The 15144-nt window shown below is 47.3% G+C and overlaps 5 protein-coding genes across 5 annotated transcripts; 2 read left to right on the top strand and 3 right to left on the bottom strand.

The window, feature by feature from the left end:
- Window positions 1-1012: 1012 nt before the first annotated feature.
- Window positions 1013-1969, top strand: EDB93DRAFT_1140457 (uncharacterized protein; the record flags this gene model as incomplete). The annotated part of the gene is made up of 1 exon (XM_041449270.1): window positions 1013-1969. A coding segment is annotated over exon 1 (577 nt), but the record flags the coding sequence as incomplete, so codon positions are not given.
- A 1580-nt stretch (window positions 1970-3549) lies between these two features.
- Window positions 3550-4545, top strand: EDB93DRAFT_310004 (uncharacterized protein). Its single transcript, XM_041456046.1, has 2 exons — window positions 3550-3663; window positions 3720-4545. Exons 1-2 carry the CDS (start codon window positions 3647-3649, stop codon window positions 4483-4485), a joined length of 783 nt encoding a protein of 260 aa, XP_041308803.1. The 5' UTR covers window positions 3550-3646; the 3' UTR covers window positions 4486-4545.
- Window positions 4546-4692: 147 nt separating this feature from the next.
- On the bottom strand, window positions 4693-7105 carry EDB93DRAFT_1140431 (uncharacterized protein). Its single transcript, XM_041449269.1, has 5 exons — window positions 6880-7105; window positions 6581-6823; window positions 6278-6530; window positions 5793-6228; window positions 4693-5739 (listed from the first exon to the last, which is right to left on the bottom strand). Exons 2-5 carry the CDS (start codon window positions 6611-6613, stop codon window positions 4956-4958), a joined length of 1506 nt encoding a protein of 501 aa, XP_041308802.1. The 5' UTR covers window positions 6614-6823; window positions 6880-7105; the 3' UTR covers window positions 4693-4955.
- A 97-nt stretch (window positions 7106-7202) lies between these two features.
- On the bottom strand, window positions 7203-9307 carry EDB93DRAFT_1140426 (terpenoid synthase). Its single transcript, XM_041449268.1, has 5 exons — window positions 8691-9307; window positions 8602-8640; window positions 8371-8545; window positions 8033-8315; window positions 7203-7972 (listed from the first exon to the last, which is right to left on the bottom strand). The coding sequence occupies exons 1-5, from the start codon at window positions 9013-9015 to the stop codon at window positions 7616-7618; spliced, it is 1179 nt and encodes a 392-aa protein (XP_041308801.1). The 5' UTR covers window positions 9016-9307; the 3' UTR covers window positions 7203-7615.
- Window positions 9308-10136: 829 nt separating this feature from the next.
- On the bottom strand, window positions 10137-14252 carry EDB93DRAFT_1083474 (DNA mismatch repair protein; the record flags this gene model as incomplete). Its single annotated transcript, XM_041445764.1, is given in 26 exon segments — window positions 10137-10366; window positions 10418-10460; window positions 10511-10578; window positions 10630-10808; window positions 10856-10901; window positions 10957-11002; window positions 11057-11224; window positions 11277-11317; window positions 11365-11388; window positions 11440-11535; window positions 11586-11647; window positions 11694-11757; window positions 11816-11987; window positions 12035-12157; window positions 12210-12347; window positions 12405-12497; window positions 12549-12656; window positions 12706-12767; window positions 12819-12936; window positions 12977-12981; window positions 13001-13177; window positions 13228-13314; window positions 13363-13504; window positions 13557-13769; window positions 13820-14151; window positions 14207-14252. 26 exon segments carry the CDS (start codon window positions 14250-14252, stop codon window positions 10137-10139), a joined length of 2883 nt encoding a protein of 960 aa, XP_041308800.1.
- Window positions 14253-15144: the final 892 nt, after the last annotated feature.

Below are 15144 nucleotides of genomic sequence, written 5' to 3'. Positions count from 1 at the left end.
TGTATTTGCACGCCGATCTCATGAGCTGCTTTCCGCGCTTTACGAAGGGCTACGTTCTTTTGTTCGGCGCTCTTCGACAAATATTGTAGACTCAGAGGCACAACCGCTCGACCAGGATCTGAATGTTTTGGTGGAAGAGGAATTTGCCCATACCCTCGACCTCCCGGACATGCCTATCAGGAGTCTCGAAGCGCGTTGCATCCAGTGGCTGCTTGAGACATCCCCAGATCCTGAAGCATTTCCCGCTGCTGCATGGCTTGTTCCGCAAGTCGAATGGCCCTTGGATCTTGATGTTTCAGACATGCTGCATCAGCTGTCTGATACTTATACGAGCTACATTGACATTCAGGGGCATATCGTACCGTCGTTGGAGGAGAAGGCCTCGACATGTGCAATGGCTCTAATTCATCTATACTATGGATGTGTTCTTCAGGCACATCCTCACTTTGGCAATTTTATTTCCCGCGAGAGAGGAGACTTTGAAGTGTTTTTGGAGATTTTACGTGAAGGCATCTGTACAACAGATCGTACGGTTCTTCACACGACTATGAATCTCTGTCGTCCGAGTTTTCAGTGTGCTCCTGTTTGGGCAGAGGCTTGCCCTGACTACGTCCTTGAGCGGCTGTCACACCTTCTTCCTTATCACTTTGTCACTGGGCGAACGAATGAAGACATAGAAGAGCTCGCGATAACGGTGATATCAAAATTGCTATCCTCTCCATCCTCTTCGTCGACTCAGATCATAGCCAATTGCGCTCTTCTTGCTTGCGTCATGGTCGGGACTCCGGTCGACAAGAAAGACATTATTCGAATTGATAAAAGGTGCCGTCAATTCATTTGATAGTTTTTTCTGCAATGATTTACAAGGAAATCGTGTAGTATTATTCTGCCTAGACTCAGCGAGTTCCTTTTGACCCAGTTCCAAAGGGCTATCTGGGCATGGGATGGAGGCAAGCTCGACGAAGATAGCACAGGAGTCACACGTCGCGCATTCAGCCTCCTCGATATTATCTGCCGCGTCCTCGAGCTTGCTGGATATCACGATCCTTCATACTCCACTATGCGGAACCTAGACGTGTGCAGGAAGATTTATTCACGAGCGAGGTCATCCGAAGAAAACGATGGCTCGGTCTCGTTGGCAGCGCTGCCAAAGGCATTGCACTTCACGTTCGCTGCTGCCAACGTATCCCGTGACCCTGCCAAGTTGTGGGATGCTTTCCTGCCTTTGCAACGCGCTCCCCGCACACCAGAAGACTTTGACTGGGCGGTGGACTACTTCGACTCTATCCATTTGGACGACCATAAAGCGGCATATGACATCCTCTTGTTACTGGGTAGCGTGGAAGTGCGCTGCAGCCCCGCTAAACAATATCTGTTCATCGAGAGGCTCATCGCCTGCATGGACAGTAACATGCCTCCCCACTTACGCCATGCCGCTCTTCGCGCTGCTCACAGTGCCCGAGAAGAAATTTCCTCGATCGACGCCATTGGTGATGCAAAGCTATGGGACATGGTTTCGACCAAGTTCTCCTCCGCTATTCTATCCGTGGTTTGGCCGCACCCGGATACAATACCCGCTAATGACGATCCTGGCCGCTTTTTCGATTACGACTGCGACTTGTGCTATCTCGAACTGGTCTGTGCCCTCGCAAGGAATTCCGACTGGCATCCCCATTTGTCTGAGGATCGCCATATTGATCGGTGCATTAGCATGATTCCACAGTACAACGACAAGGAATACCCCAGACCGCATGTCTTTTACATAGCTGCTATCCTTCTCCGAATCACACCTGCACAGACGTCGGTTACATCGCTCGATTCTGTTACAGAGCAGCAGTGGTGGGACGTGATGAGAAGCGCGTGGTATTATGTTCCCTATACCATTCACAGAACACGCAATTTCGGGCTCCTTGTCCTTGTGGAACGCACAAAGAAGTATATGCATATCGCTTCGAAATCTGATCTCGAGAATCTGATCAGAGATGTGGATGATGTTCTGGACATGCAACTGGAGATCGGGCTGGAGATGCAAGGTTTACAGCCGGGAGAGGGGATCAGCATGGCTGTGAGGGAGTTGAAGACTTCAGCCAGCAAGATGTTGGAGAGCTTTGGTTAACAATTATTAGTCCCCTTATTATGATGCATGTCGTGTTAGAGTCCTGGAATCATCCATATGGCAATGCATGTGCGGATGCGGGAAGTATCAAGACCTGAACGAAAACGACATTAAATTATCAGTCGTCTCTGACTTGGTAGACACATGTCATGCGTGAGGAACAATGGACGTGACATGAAGACTATTCCGGAGACCAGAGCGTAAATGTTGAGTGGGGGAGGGGAGGTTGTTCCACAGTCAAAACTAGACATTGTCACTGGCGAGGTTTCGTGCTCGGCTGCCTTGCCATAGTCACATACCTTCATCGATATGCACAGGAAGACAGACGGGCAATAAACGCAGACTTATCAAAAAAAAAAAACATTCGTCTCCGTATCACAACCACCTTTCTTTGGTAGAGGTGTAAGGAACAGCACTGAAATCAACGAATCTGTCCACAGGAAGTGTATCGGTATTGTCCTTGCCAGCGCTGTCCCCTCTTCCATCCTCATGCTCCGCGTCATTCTGTGATCAGCTCTTCATACGCCGTCGTAGTTTAGCGTAGGCTTCAGTCTCAGCCTCTGGCGATTCTGGAGAAGTCGACTCTGTGTGATGGATGGGGCTTCTACATGTGAGATATAGATGATGCTGTCAAAGGACATGAACTCGCAGTTGGCTCAGCTTCAGACATAATAGATATAAGTCCAATCCGAAGGCAGGAACACACTCCTTGGGGGTTCAGTCGGGATTCGGCAGCCCCCGACGGCCCACCGTGGCCAATTAGTGTTGAACGTTCGAACTTCGACTCACCGAGACCTCTGGGGAATGGACCATCGTACACGGCCCCTAATTATACACCGGTGCGCTTCATGCATGCTTATCTCAGGCTCGAACAAACAAAACACTTGGACTGCGTAAACGTAATTTGGTGAAGTGGTTCATTATCATGTAAGTAATACCACACTAGCTGCTCGAAGTTTTCGGTTTGTAGGTTCAATTTTCTAGCACATACTAGCACTCAAAGTACTCAACGCGGAGTTGTACGAGATGTGCTTCACCGTAACCAGAAATCAAAGAAGCTAAGCCACGACATAATCTCGAGGCCTAGGAATGTCGGTCGCCCTTTAATTTGGCTCCCCATCTCACCCCTTCTTAACTATATCCTCACTGCGAATTGTGCGATCGCCAGACACCGCCTCTGCTATTTTGTCCCAAAGCTGCATGGAATTGCAGGGCCTCTGACGCTCGTTCTCTACACTCGTTGAAGTAATCTCTGAATGCGATTGGTATTTGGTTCTGACGCTCATCAAGCTCCTCTAACATGCGACTAGGCATTAATTTCTTGAATCGTACCATCAACACGCGTTTGCCTCGAATTCATTAGTCGAATGCGGCGTAGCAGCAATCTGTAGGCAAATGTCAATCCTTGAGTCAGTGTCTGATCGACGAGGGGTACAAGGAACGTGGTCAATGTTCGTAGGGTTTGAAAAGAAATGTGGTCAAACATCACGTACCTACTAGTACCATCCTGAACATTCCTTTCAAGTCGCGATGGCCTCGGGTTCAAGGTACGTACAATCCAGACAAGATCCTTGTGCCATATTTTTCCAACAATGATAAGTAGAAAAAATATCGTTCTCTTTGGGCAGGGAGGAGCAGGCAAAAGTTCACTCGTCAATCTCATGGCAGGAAATAACGTAGCAAGAACATCCATTGACGTGAAGCGCTGCACGCTCAAGTGGGAAAAATATCCCGTCGCATTCGATGGCGGTCATTATAATATATTCGATACTATTGGACTCGAGGAACCACAGCTGGGAGTCTCACAGTACCTCGATGCTGTTGAGAACGCCCACAGCCTCATCCAGACATTGGATAGCCAAGGAGGCATTGATTTACTCATGTTCTGCATGCGCGCAGGCCGACTCACCGCTACGCTTCTAAACAACTACCGGCTCTTTAACGAATTCCTTTGTGAAAAAAAGGTCCCCATTGTTATAGTAATCACATACCTCGAAAACGAAGAAGGAGAAATGGATGAATGGTGGAAGAGAAACAAAGAAACTTTCCGTGACCAGGGGTTCCATGTCGCTGGTCATGCGTGCATCACCGCCATTCGAGGCAGTTGTCCAGAACGGCATGCGCAATCGCGCACCACGATCCACGAACTTGTCAAGGAGTCTACTGCCGATGGGCAGAGACAAGCGTGGAAAGGAGGAGACAATCTGTTCGTGTCGTTGATGCAAAAGCTGAGAGAGCTACTCTTAGGGAAACCGCGTTCGAAGAAGGAGATTGCCTCTCGCCTCACCAAGAGGTGTGGTTTGTCTCTGGACGTCGCAAAGCAGTTGGCTGATAGGATCAAGAAAGACGTGGCGGAAGGAGCTACTTGACTTGACCAGTGACCTCCCGTGCCCGATAGCCTGTGCTTATTCCGGTCGTAGACTATGAAATTGATCTTGCTAATACGTCATGACTTACACGCATAATGATTCTACTCTTTAAATTTCTCCTCATATCGTATCACACATACCGAATTCGAAATAAGTACCCCACATACCACAGTTTCGCATGATGAGATTCCGAATGTCCGAAAGACATTGTTGCTGACCGTCAACTGAGCCATGGGCGCAGGCCTTTATATGAGGAAGATAGTCGCGAACAGGTATCGACTCGGAACGGCAGTGAGAGCAGACCATAATATAGTAGAAGAAATGAAGGCTAAAGCAATCGAAAAAGTCGTACACTTACATTATACAGGAATGTAGGATACGAATGAGATAAGATGTACAGTAAGAGAAACATAATGTATTGAACATGGGAATCTAAATAGTCACCTTGAAGCATACCGCAATATTTAGCATCAAGTAGCTACTACTACCATCCTACTAGCTAACAATTTTGCGACTTCTGGAGACATATGGCAGCGCTTGATGAGGTAGGAGACAACATCCTTTCGCACACGTAAATTCCCATTCTGCGCAGGCGATATCAACGACGCGACTCGGAACAAGTTGTTTGCTCCTTCCCGTGCTCGCTTCTGCTGGTCAGCAGTGACATTCTTGACAAGGTTCCAGATCGCTTTGCGTGATTTCTCTCGCAAGTCGGAATAGGCTTTGATGGTAGTGATGCAAACATGACCATTAACGCGGATCTTCTTCCTGAGAAAGTTCTTCTGGTTTCTCGTCCACCAGCTCTCCATGTCCGGCTCCCTTTCAAGTTTCGTGATCGCTAAAACAACGGGAACCTTCTTGCCACAAAGAAATTCGTAAAAGAACCGGTAATTGTTTTGGTGCATCGCATTGAGCTTGCCTGTGCCGGACACGCAGAACACAAGAAGATCAATCCCCCCTTCTTTCTCTAAAGTCTGGACGAGTTTACAGGCATTGAGGTACTGTGAAAATTCCAACCGCGACTCATTGGCTCCGGCGGTGTTAAATACCTCATAAGTCTCGCCAGGGAGTCCAACAGTATCAAACACCCTATAAGACTCGCCACTGAATTCGACGGGATATTCTTGCCAGACGTTTGTGCAGGGTTCAATGCCACAGAATGAGTCTGCTACATCCTTTCCCTCCATGAGGTTGATGAGTGAGCTTTTGCCTGCCCCCTTCGCCCCAAAGACCACGATAGTTTTATTCTTGCTCCTACTTACCAATGTGAGAAAAATACGATACACAAATTGTAGGGGATAACGTACATTGGGCTGTCTGCAGTGTGAACCCCTGTGATATTTGATGGGCGACACTGCTCGAACAGTTTGTGGACAGCGTTATATGACTGAGTGCGGCGCTCCAAGAACATGGGACCTTTCATTGTCGCCGTGGTGATACATGCATGGCCTGCAAATGTCATCCCCATGTTTGAGATGGCTGGCTCATTAACCCTCCACCAGTCTTCCATCTCTGGTTGATAGGATTCCAAACATGTGACGACAAGGACAATGGGGAATTTCCTCTTGACTTGGGAGCGGATTAACTCGTAGTTCCGGCGGAGTGTCCGAATCTCTCTCTCACCCCGCACACAGTACACGATGAGATGATTATTGCCTTGTTGTGTCAGAGTTCGAAGGAGCTTCTTCAAAATTCTTCGAGCTTCCTTATCTGGGACTGTGCCTCGGGGGCCCTCGTCCAGACCTGCAATCTGACTCAGTAACAGTCACGAAGAACGAAGAACTGGACCGACCGGGTGTATCGAAAAGCTTTACTTTCAACATCTCACTCCCATTCAAAATATCCGAGTCGTGCACATCGACTGCAGTTGTACATCCCCCAGCATCAGAGGATGTCACCGCAATGTTCCTCCCAGTGATCAAATTGACCAAGGAGCTTTTACCGGATCCGGCTTCTCCGCAAATGACAACACTGAATGTGCTTGTGCGGTGTCGAGGTTCCCCGACTTCGGTATGGTTGGAACCAGCCAAAGGTAAGATAGAAAGCTGATTTTAAGTTAACCTTAGCGGCTAAGTAAGAGTTAAACAACACTTACACCAGATGGTTGTGTGCGAACAGGATTCGACATTGTAATAATGACTCAAGGCTCAAGACGAGAAAGCGAAAGGTGCATCTCGATTTGCAACTTCGCTGTTTTTGTGTAGCGTCAGCTCTCCTTCAGCAACCTTCTCATAAGAACATGAGTCGGTATGTCCAGGTGGGCAGATGATGAAAACAGCATGTTCTGTATGACACCGTTGACACGTGCCTGGCAGTGAAATTCTGAGGACCGGCGTAGCTGCGTTAGCTCATAAATATTACAACCATGCTGCCTAAATGCATTGGATTTCATACATGACACATGCTAAGCTGCGGTTAGCCTAGTTGCAGCAGTGAGGATTCGGCTGTGTACTTCAGGGTATAGTGCCATGAGTTGTCATTAACAAGCATGTCTTTGGCGAAAGGCAAAGTACATAGTACCGGAGGTTGTCCAAGGTCATTAATTGATCGCCTATATATCATGAATGGCCGCATCAGTGAATCCGTGAGTCCTCGATATTGTAGCCGTGTGCACCTGAACTATAGAAGAATATAATTTTAAAAAAATCGAGTTGTTGATACAACTACGGCAGCCGCCGAATCCCGATCCTTACTAAGTTATTTCTAACCACTAAATTTCGCACTCGCTCAGCTGGTCATTGAATGAGTCATATTCTCTTCTTCGTATTCGTATCTGCGGTGAACATGAGAGCCATGTTCTAACACACTTAGCTCACTCGTCCTTTAATATCATACCCCGAAATTGTCACCCTGAAGGCTCCTTCCAAGTTCCAACACGACACACAGTAAGAATGTCTCGCATTCTTAGCTTAGTTGCAGGAGCGGAAGGTCTATAACTTCTGCAGCAATTGGGATTGTGGTAATAGCAACATGTGCTAGACCTAACAAATCTTGATCGGTACATAGGAAGGGGAATCGTGCGTGGGATGCGGAGAAAAAACATATGAGACGGGCGAACAGCTTAAGGCTGATCAAGAACGTCACGTCATACTAATAGTCAAAATCTCTTCAGTCCATTAACAAGCGTAGGTTAAATCTTTTCGCAGCTTTTCAAGCGATCCTTTGGCATCGACGAAATCCACCTATTGCGTTGAACTTCCAGACCATTGGTGCCAAAGTACCTCTCGCTCTCGAAGCACCAATCGTAGTTGGCACGCACCCAGTTTCCCACGCCATCACAGTACTCTCTAACCTGCGAGTCGATGGGTTCTCCCCATTTCGGAATGGCTGCCACGGCCTCGAAGTACTTCTTCTCGAGTTTTGTATGGCGATCCGCCACCCATAACATGGCGCCATTGACATCCGTATTAAGCTCGTGCATGACAATTGTTACTATATTGTGACCATCATCTCCGCACGCTTGTTCTACATTGTAAGACATGATGTCCTGTGATATTATGCAATTTCGATGAGTGTCATTGTAATATGCCCGTAGAAAGACACTGACATTAGCGAGAGTGATCATGTCAGTGGATGCTACCACCATATTCTCAATTGTTTGGTGCAAAATTACTTCATCCGGGATATCGAGACCCAGCTCCAAGAAGGCAAACCCAGGGCATGCTCCGATTGTCGCGCGGCGCACTTCAAAATAACTTTGAATGTCACGAATGTGATGTCTGCTTCGGTCGATGGCTTGCTGCAGGACGCCCTCTAGACATTTATTGAATGCCGTGATGAACCGCTTCTGCGATTGATCACTAGCGTTAAGTATAGTACGCTCCCAGAATCTGTCGGTGTAGTAATTAGGTCCCGACATTGGATGTTAGATAGCAAATCACCCACTGGCGAGTGACTTCTCCACCGATCCATTCTCCTTCAGGGCGTGGCTTATGAGGGTAGTGCAGAGCATCCATTATAATGTCCTTTTGTTGACGGACTTTATCTTCTTTCGAGACATCAGACACTTCATCTATAAAAAATCCAAGATTCATCAAATCGCAAGCGCTGCGAACATGTTCTGTATGGATCCAACACCTCAGTAAGTCGTTGACTGGTATAGCTTTTAGAAATCACCTTCGCGCGCGTTTGGGTAGCATAAACATGCAAGGAGACCTGGCAAAAGCGTGAGTACATCAACAGGCTCGTTATAAACCATGTCTTACCAAAATTGCAGCGATCGAAGGCTTTTTGTGCTTTGGGGCTGAAGGCTTTAAAGCTTGCAAGCCAGGCAGATGATTCGGCACGGACTTTGGAATGATGCTGATTGAGACGACGGGGAAACGGCCAGTTTGTGAGAATGTTAGGTATGAAGATTTTCTTCGGAGGTTGATCACAGGTATCGGTCGCTGATCCCCCAGCCATTATATGTCCACAGACAATCATATTGCGCTGACCCGGGGCCAACTGTGCCCCTAGTAGACGCGCGATCCAGGCAGGGATAGTGAGGATAAAAGTTGCCATGTTGAAAGAACTCTGGTTTGTGTTCATACATGCACTGACTAAACTTTATATCTGCGTTGGTACTGCTACCGTCGAGTCAGTCCCGGCAAACTCTCTGTCAATCTCTGAAATATATTCTCAGACTCAATCCGAATGTCTGATAGGAACTCGGGAACGTACGGCTAATGCTTACACACTGCCCCCACCATCATGAGACGTGCATAAGAACATCTTTACTCGGACATTACTCCGGTATCGCTATTACCGGTAATGTAGTGTCAATTGTTACATATCTTACATACACAATCGCACATTGCGCGGCGGTCATCACTAGAGGCACTTATACTAGATGTACCCGAGTGTTCGTGCGTTTTTGACAGTTTAACGTATTGCTCTCGATCCACAACACAAAACAAATATCGGATAGTCATTGATAAATAGATTGCCATCTCAATAACATGGTCCAATTTTTTATATTCAGAAAAGTTGATTGGTTGTGTTACTGCAGCATGTCCGAGCACCTTTAGTCTATGAGTCTCGCCTAGTGTTCATCCATTTGTCACACTGTGTCACAGATTGCCGACATTGCCGATTGGAAGTCCACCACACACGCAAGTTTAGGTCCAAGGCGCTCGATGATCTGCTCATCCTCAGTCTTTCTTTGCTATTGCTCGTCCATCTATCGTACGGTTAGATTACTCGTGGCACGGGGCCCCAGTCATGCTACGTGACCTGGAGGTGGCTTAGCTTCAGATCACCTACTTGTTGTAAATGAGGCCTTCAAAAGATGGAAATTAGAATCTTCGTGGGTACCCTCCTGATGCAGCCAGACTCGATCTCCGCCCGCTCCAAGTACTTTGGACTGGCAGTATTGTTCACCGGCAATGAGTGCCAAAAAATGCCTTCTGATCACGTGCGATTGTAGGCCTTTTGCCACAGCCGGTGACAAAGGCTTGTAGTCCGGGGTCTAGCAACTTAAATAACAAAGTAAAACCACGGAAATAAAAGTTTGCACCGCGGAGGTTCGCACAAAGTTCTCCCAATTGTCCTGAACGCCAGCATGTAATCGCGGAAGATGTGACAGCGATGAATGGTCCAGAGTAGTTTGATTATGTATGGTATGCAGACAACAATGATAGCGAGGATAGCAAGGAGATAGAACAGCAAAATCAGAAAGACGTCAGTAGAGACTGTACCCACGCATTTTGTTCTATGCGTGGTCTGAACTCTTCGACACATTGCCGCAGCTCAGCCAGCTGAGCCTCATGTGACATATCGTCCATCATGACGTCCTCATCGTTAGCTGAAGACTCGGAGGCCCACTTTTTCAGTAACTCCTCGATGATTTGGATGCCCTCCTCGGTGACTTCGTCTGAATGCTCGGGTTCAGATTGTTGTCCTGCTCAGCGGACATCAGCATGATAAATTCCGAACATTTTTTAACAATTACCAGTTGCGAAATCTTCTAGTTCATCAGCTTTCCGTTTTGCGAGCTAGAACACGATCAGCGGACATTATAAGAACAACTCTATGCAGAACTGACCTTGATCACATTCTCAGGGAAGTTGGCCAGTTGTGCAACGTGGATGCCGAAGCTTTGGTCCGAAACGCCTTCACCCAAAAGTTTCAGAAAAGCGGTTTGAGTAGAAAATTGAAACACACCTGGTTCGACCTTGTATAGGAGCGTGATATCCTTCTCACGCGGCGCAGAGGTATCTTCTTGGTTCACATGAGCCACGACGTGAAGGTTTTTCACGTGAGGAAGCTCTTGATCGAGGGCAGTCAACTCGTGAAAGTGAGTAGTAAACAGGCAGAAAGCGCGGATGTGGGATGCAATATGCCTTCGGGTGTTGTCAGATACGGGACCAAGAAACAAAACTTCTCATACTCAGATATAGACCATGCCAAGCCGAATCCGTCATACGTCGAGGTTCCTGAAGACAATCAAATATTGATAAAACGTGCCTCATAGTCTAGCAGAAGGCATACCACGGCCAAGCTCATCAATGATAATGAGAGAATCTTGAGTGGCAGACTGAGCAATAAACGACAGTCAGATCGAGGAAAGACTTGCATAGATGCTACTTACTCGGAGGATCGAGGCAGTTTCAAGCATCTCGGCCATGAAAGTCGAAACACCCTTCAACTGACTGTCACCTGCACCCACTCGGCAAAGCACGGAATCAAAAATCGGCAATGTTGCTTCGGAACAAGGAACAAAACATCCGGTCTGTGCCATGAGAGTAATGACTCCAACCTGTGAGATAGGTTGAGAATGGCATTCGCGAACGATGACACAAGTGATGCACCTGACGGATATAGGTGCTCTTTCCACCCATGTTTGGACCAGCTTTCGGCAGGTTAGCGCTGTTAAAACAGCACAGTAGCAGCACCTACTGATTATCTGAAATTCGCCCTCGCCTACAAGGCGGCACATGAGATGCGTCGCGGTGACAGTGCGATAAACCTTACCCTTCACCATCTCCACATCATTTGGAATGAAGCTGATGTCGTCTTGAACTTCAAGGCAAGGATGCCGCGCGTCGCGCAATATTAAACCGCCAGAACCTGATGTGCCTTGATCAACTCCTGCGTCAAACATTGTTCCTAAAACTTACCTTTCTCCAGGACTTTTGGTTTCACGTACGGCTCAGGAGCGTTTACAGAGACATGAGCGAAACTGAATGATCGTTACCACATATGCAAGCTTCAGTCGTGGAACTCACCTGAGGATAACGTCTAGGTGTGCAATGATGTGGTCGAGATTCTCCAGGACGGACGTATATGTTGCTGTACGAAGGAAAAGGTATTTGTAATTGCGAAAATAGCGGTGAAAGGAGTATCTCACATGCAATGCTGACAACTTCCTTCACTAACCCGCTCTGCGTTCGCTGATATTCATGCGTAGTCTCTTGATGGTCAGTGGAAAGTGCTTTCAGCTTCTTGGTCGTGAAGTAGACCCCGCTCTTGACAGTCCCGAGTTCGATGTATTTGTTGTTTCTCATAATGGCTTTCGCGTCCTGATGAGTATGTAAGCTCATGACATCTCACAGTACAGGAAGCGTACATTCTTCGTCAATCTGAAGCAGTATCCATAATTCTGGGAGTTCTCGAGGTGCAGCTTCTTTTCGAGATCAAGATCAAGATCCTTGCCGGTTGCACGATGTTCAGCATCGAGACCATCCCGAATCTAAGAAAACGTCAGCCCTGTTCGCCATCATTCTGATAAGCGTAATATAAACCTCCAGAAGTTTATCTGCCAGAGCCTGCAGACGCTCGTCATAGTCAGGCTTGATCGCATAATTATGACGTTCCAGTTGTTCGAGATCTAGCGTTGACTCCACCATTTCGCCATATTTGACGAGATTCTCATTGACAGTCTGGTAACGGCAAGTGTTAGAAAGGGAGCGCCGACGATGAAACCATGACATGTGCACCTGGAAAGGTTTGATATAAAATTCACCGATAAGCTCCTCGTGTTCCTCGTGTTCGTACTGAACGCCTTCGAGAGTCTCAAGCAAACCAGGCAGCTAGTTGGATAAAGTAAGGATTACTGAAGACTGGGAGCCGGAGCGAAGTACCTTGAGGACCACTTGATATACCCGCACAACATCCTCAAGAGATGCGATGGATTTCTTGAATCGTTTGCTTAGTCGGTGGAGGTCAGGCATTAGCTTCAAATAGTCATCCTGTGGAATTAAAATGAATGACGCCCTTAACAAAGGGTAATGTAGTGACCTGCAGCGTTCTCCGAGAAGATCCATCATCCACAAATGTCTCCACGAGGTCTTGCCGTTTACCTGCAAGGCCCAAGTTTTATTATGTCAAGTAGAGCAAGAAAACGGGCGTACGTATCTCGTGTAGATTTATCAAGGGTTGCTTGAGCCATGTCCCGAGAAGCCTAGTTCCTTGAGCAGTTTTGCATTTATTTAGCAGACCAAGGAGGGTTGCGTGTTTATTGATGCTTCCCTACAGGGTGACCGTTAGCAGGGAAGATATCAGTGCGAACTACATCTTGAATGACTTGCCGCACTCCCAGGGGCGTCAATCAGATTCAGTGCACGTAATGCACTGGCATCCAGGCGCATATATCGTGCTAGATCGTGTGTCCGTAACTTGTATGCCCCATGATTGGAGGGATCAGAAAGGAGAGAAAGATAGCTGATCAAGGCAGAAAGTGCAGACGGAGCTGAAGGAAGGGAGAGCTCAGCTGAATAATACTGTGAGTGTTGATTATGCAGCTTAGAGATCAAAACCTACGAATTAGAGTAGCGGATACTGAATCCGTTTCTGAGTCAATCATTAATTTTCTCATATTATCTTCGACATGTTTCGCAGTAAACTCGCCTAGAATTCTGAAATTAGACTTAAGAAGCCGTATGGGTGCTGACTTACTTGGTTTACGTTCAGTCACAACAACACCGCACCTCTCGAACACGGCTTTTAGTTTGCTCAAATCGAGGTCGCGGTCTGTTGTACCAGATACTGTTCCGGTGGGAATAATGGCTTCTTTAACTGAAAGCTGTATGACAAGAGACTACTCCAGTATAAGGAGATAGCGATGATGGTCTGCGACTAGGTAAACCCACCTCAAGATTCGAAAAAAGATCGTTGTCAATGAAATCAGCAACTCCGAACTCCCTAACACTGGTGTCCGCGAAGGCAATGCCGATTGACTTGGTCTTAGCTTTGTTTGTGACTGAAGATGATGATATTTTGACAGCTAAAACAATGGGTGCCGATGTAACATCAGAGTTGACAAAAAGAAGGTCTTCAACAGCTTGAAGATTTCCAGGTGATGCCTTTCATATGGTTAAATCGTGGCTATAAAGACAAGACATTACTTTCTCACCTCTTTTTCCAAAATGAATTTGGAAGCTTTCCTTCCTTGCCCCGGTGCGGGCACCCAAATTTCTACGCGCAGCTGTTTAGATGTAAGGGCATCCCGCAAAAACGAGTGAGCGAGGGTATGGCTGAGCGTGACGCTCGGAAGACCACCAGCCTTGCCTCCAGCACCTAGATATTTGAGGACGGAGTTGGTACGAAAGACGTGTGTTGCGACATAGTGCGCGTCCTGTCCGTGAACAGAGTAGTAGTCTGTGCGATCGAATAGACGAATCGTGCCAGTCTCAGGAGATTTCTTTGGGAGTTTGGAAAAGAATGCAACGAAACCGGGGTCAGAGGCTGGTTTCAGGTCAGAGTTAAAATTCTATCTGCCGATGAACAGTCGAAGACTCACTCAATTCATGCTCTGCATCTTTTTCCTTCCCATACATGAGAGCCATGCTACTAATTTTTGACCTGGTAATAGAAGGAAGAAGCAAAAGACGCGTCGCGTCACGCGTACTAAGCTAGCAATTGCTCCCGATTACCGATAGGCTCCGCTCATTGCTCAAGCGCTCAGACCCGCCTCAGCGAGTTTGCTGCCTATGTCGTCACGTACGAGACTCCAATCAATTCAGCGTTGTCCAACTTCAGTCCCAATAACGTCATACCGCGCCAGTATAGGTATTTGAGGAATTCTCATGTCAAGTCAACTAGGTTATGATTACACGTATTTGCTTCCGCTCATCAGCCGAGGACTCATCGACATCGCTGGGCATTGCACGGCCGCAGATTTCCCTCACAAATCCCCACTGTCCTACAGCTCTGATTTCTGCTTCTTTTGTGCGTATTTAACTTTGTCTCACAAGCGTATACTAACAAGCAAGACGACTTAATAGGAAGATGCTGCAAAACCGGACGGAGGGACACAACTCAAATGTGTCGCTTCTGAGTTAGTTGTTGTCGCTCAGCTTCTTTCATCCGTTGTGTCCTTCACATCACTCGTGGACAATGATGCAACGGTGCAGGGAGCATTCGATGCATTGAACCAGAGTCGGTGGGTTCACCTGGCCTGTCACGGAATACCAAATCCAAAGGACCCATTTGAATCTTCGTATTCTTATCGGCACCCTGGGTGATAGGTCGAGCAAGCTATTCATGTCGCTGCGGCGATGCAATTTTCCGGATTTCAAAGCGTGATCGGTTCCGTGTGGAGTGTTGATGACGACTGCGTTTTATGAATATCTGATTGATGATTCGGGGAGATTGGACTGCACGCGCGCTGCATTAGCGTTGCACAAGGCTATGAAATCGTTGCGCAAGAAGATTCCGCTGGAACAGCAGATTGTTTTT

Source organism: Suillus bovinus (genome assembly GCF_016758785.1).
Source record: "Suillus bovinus strain UH-Sbo-P2 chromosome Unknown EDB93scaffold_20, whole genome shotgun sequence".
Lineage (NCBI taxonomy): Eukaryota > Fungi > Basidiomycota > Agaricomycetes > Boletales > Suillaceae > Suillus > Suillus bovinus.
The sequence above is the reverse complement of the archived record's forward strand: the minus strand, read 5'-3'. Positions and strand labels throughout refer to the sequence as shown.

Bases quoted from the DNA above. Each gene is read 5' to 3' on its own strand.
- EDB93DRAFT_1140431 (XM_041449269.1), bottom strand. From the start codon at position 6,613: ATGTCGAATCCTGTTCGCACACAACCATCTGGT. The intron at 6,531-6,580 runs GTAAGTGTTGTT...ACTTAAAATCAG, and splicing joins TTCGCACACAACCATCTGGT to CTTTCTATCTTACCTTTGGC. The intron at 6,229-6,277 runs GTCGGTCCAGTT...GTCAGATTGCAG, and splicing joins AAAGCTTTTCGATACACCCG to GTCTGGACGAGGGCCCCCGA.
- EDB93DRAFT_1140426 (XM_041449268.1), bottom strand. From the start codon at position 9,015: ATGAACACAAACCAGAGTTCTTTCAACATGGCAACTTTTATCCTCACT. The intron at 8,641-8,690 runs GTAAGACATGGT...CGCTTTTGCCAG, and splicing joins CTTCGATCGCTGCAATTTTG to GTCTCCTTGCATGTTTATGC. The intron at 8,316-8,370 runs GTGGGTGATTTG...CTACACCGACAG, and splicing joins GGTGGAGAAGTCACTCGCCA to ATTCTGGGAGCGTACTATAC.